We start from the raw sequence: 2,202 nt of genomic DNA, 5'->3' as shown, positions 1-2,202 counted from the left end.
CACTATCCGAGATCTATCGCGACACATTGAGACACAGAAATGATTATTTATCTAAAAAAAATACATTTCAAACATTAAAAAAAAAACACCTTCAGACACGTTTTCTTTAACCTGACACCATTAATCGAACTGCTATAAAAGTACTTATGTACGTTATTCGTCGGAAACCATTTCCCCGGTCAAGTCATGCGTCAACATATAAATAACTTTTTTTTGTGACGGGAATACATAAAGAACTTGATAGATGACAAATTGTAGATATTTGCGAATTGCATCATTGCAATATATACACAATTGAAGGTCCATGATTGGTACTAGAGAGCGAGTTTGAGGTCGAGAGCAAGATCCTGTTGTTCCTTCTTCTTACCTTTGTTGTCGTCTTTGATACTAGTGTCACATGATGCAACTGGATTTGCAAAAGTCAAAGGTGGCTTTCTGAAATGAATCTCGGTGGTGAAGTCCTGAAATTCAAAAGAAACTTGTGATTTATTGTCCTTGGTTGTTGCGGCGGTGGTCTTCATCTTCTTCCAGCTGTGGCGGCTCTCGTGTTTTTCTTTTTCCAACTCCCTTCGCCGCCGATCACGCGCGTCTCGGAAGCTCCTTAACAGCGCGTAAAACTTCTCCATCTTCATTTCATCTTCATCATCTTCACCCTCCCTCACCTCTCGCTTCTTAGTATTTTCCATAGCAACTAAAACGGAGAGAGAAAGAAGAAAGAATCTGATTCTAATTGATTAACAAGAGAAGAGAGAGAGGTTTATCATTTATGGTTGAGTTGGTACGGTGTGACTTTCTTGTTAGTGGGTGTTTTCAGGAAGAGAATGCCGTGTTCAACATTTCTATGACGTGTGCTTTTTATATAAGCGGACACCGATGCCTAATGCGTTGTTTCAATAATCAAATCTGGAATGGAATTGCTGATGACGTTACGCTTCTGACGTCATTGCTTTGCGCTTTCACCACATACGTAACGTAAGGCACGCCTTGTGATTGATTCCTCGTGACTTCGACCACTTCAATACTAGACCCTTGACTTTTTTATATTTTAACTACAGTATTCATTTGACATTTATTCTCACACTTCACAAAAATAAATCGTTTTAAAATATTATATAGGTGTTAAAAAAATAATTTATTTATTGAATTTCATAAAAAATATTAATAATTTTTTAATATATTATTTTATCTCTAATTAAATACTGTTTCTACTCATTACTTTCACTGCACAGAATTTTCATTGATAATGACAAATTCATATATAAAATTGATGGACTAACACCTTTTTATTTCATCTAACTCCATTGTATTGAATGTTCTTTGTGGAAAAGTAACTAATTTTTTAAATTAATCAATGATACAAATACATAAGTAAATACTACTGAGTTAAAAAAAAGTTGATGAGAATTAAAAGGACCGTTGTATTGATGCATCAAATTTAATTTAGGGTAATTTTGAAAAAAAAAAGATTGTAGTATTTATATTGTAAAATACTTATATTTTGAAACAAATTATTTTCTCTAAAATAACTTATATTTTGAAATAGAAGAAGGATTAAACATGTAGTAGATTACTTTGACGTCGATGAGTAAAAGAAAAAAAAATTGTGTTTAATTTTTATCATGTGCAAAATAAATACAAATTCTATACAGTTTGTTAGAATAATACAATCTTTATTGGTCAATCTTAGTTTAAATTATGCACCTAACCACACTATATTTACTTTATATAAAAGTTTATTATTACTGATTTATGGATACTATAGAGAATGAATTTGGTGTGGTTAGGTGCATGATTTAAGACTTAGATGGGTCAATAGAGTCTTTACTACTTCAAATAGTGCTCTCTTATCTACTCTATTGCAAAGGATCTACACTCAGGCAAAAATTCTTTTGGTCAACGACAGCCACATCCCACAAGTGAGATTAGTCTTTGACCTAGTAGGTTGAAGGACACTTGTGGTCTTTGAACCCAAGACCAAAATACCCTTAATTTAAAGAAGATAACCTATATTAACAAACAATTAGAAGAGAGAGAAATATTAATTACAACGATAATTTTGGAAAGAATTAGAAATTTAAGATAAACTTATTGTTATCAACTAAATTAATCACTTTTCTTAATCTTGATAAATTAGGTTATTGAGTCTTGTATATAAGAACATCATGATTAACACCCAACGGCGGAGCAGGTACCCCATAGTGT

At 32.3% G+C, this 2,202-nt stretch overlaps 1 protein-coding gene across 1 annotated transcript; it reads right to left on the bottom strand.

Moving 5' to 3' along the window:
* Positions 1–43: 43 nt before the first annotated feature.
* On the bottom strand, positions 44–826 carry LOC100306414 (putative NIM1-interacting family protein). Its single transcript, NM_001251552.3, has one exon. The coding sequence runs from the start codon at positions 684–686 to the stop codon at positions 315–317; it is 372 nt and encodes a 123-aa protein (NP_001238481.1). The 5' UTR covers positions 687–826; the 3' UTR covers positions 44–314.
* Positions 827–2,202: the final 1,376 nt, after the last annotated feature.

The sequence above is a fragment of the Glycine max genome, chromosome 10, assembly GCF_000004515.6.
Source record: "Glycine max cultivar Williams 82 chromosome 10, Glycine_max_v4.0, whole genome shotgun sequence".
NCBI classification, from domain to species: Eukaryota; Viridiplantae; Streptophyta; class Magnoliopsida; order Fabales; family Fabaceae; genus Glycine; species Glycine max.
Note: the sequence above shows the minus strand (reverse complement) of the source record. Positions and strands in the feature narration are given on the sequence as shown.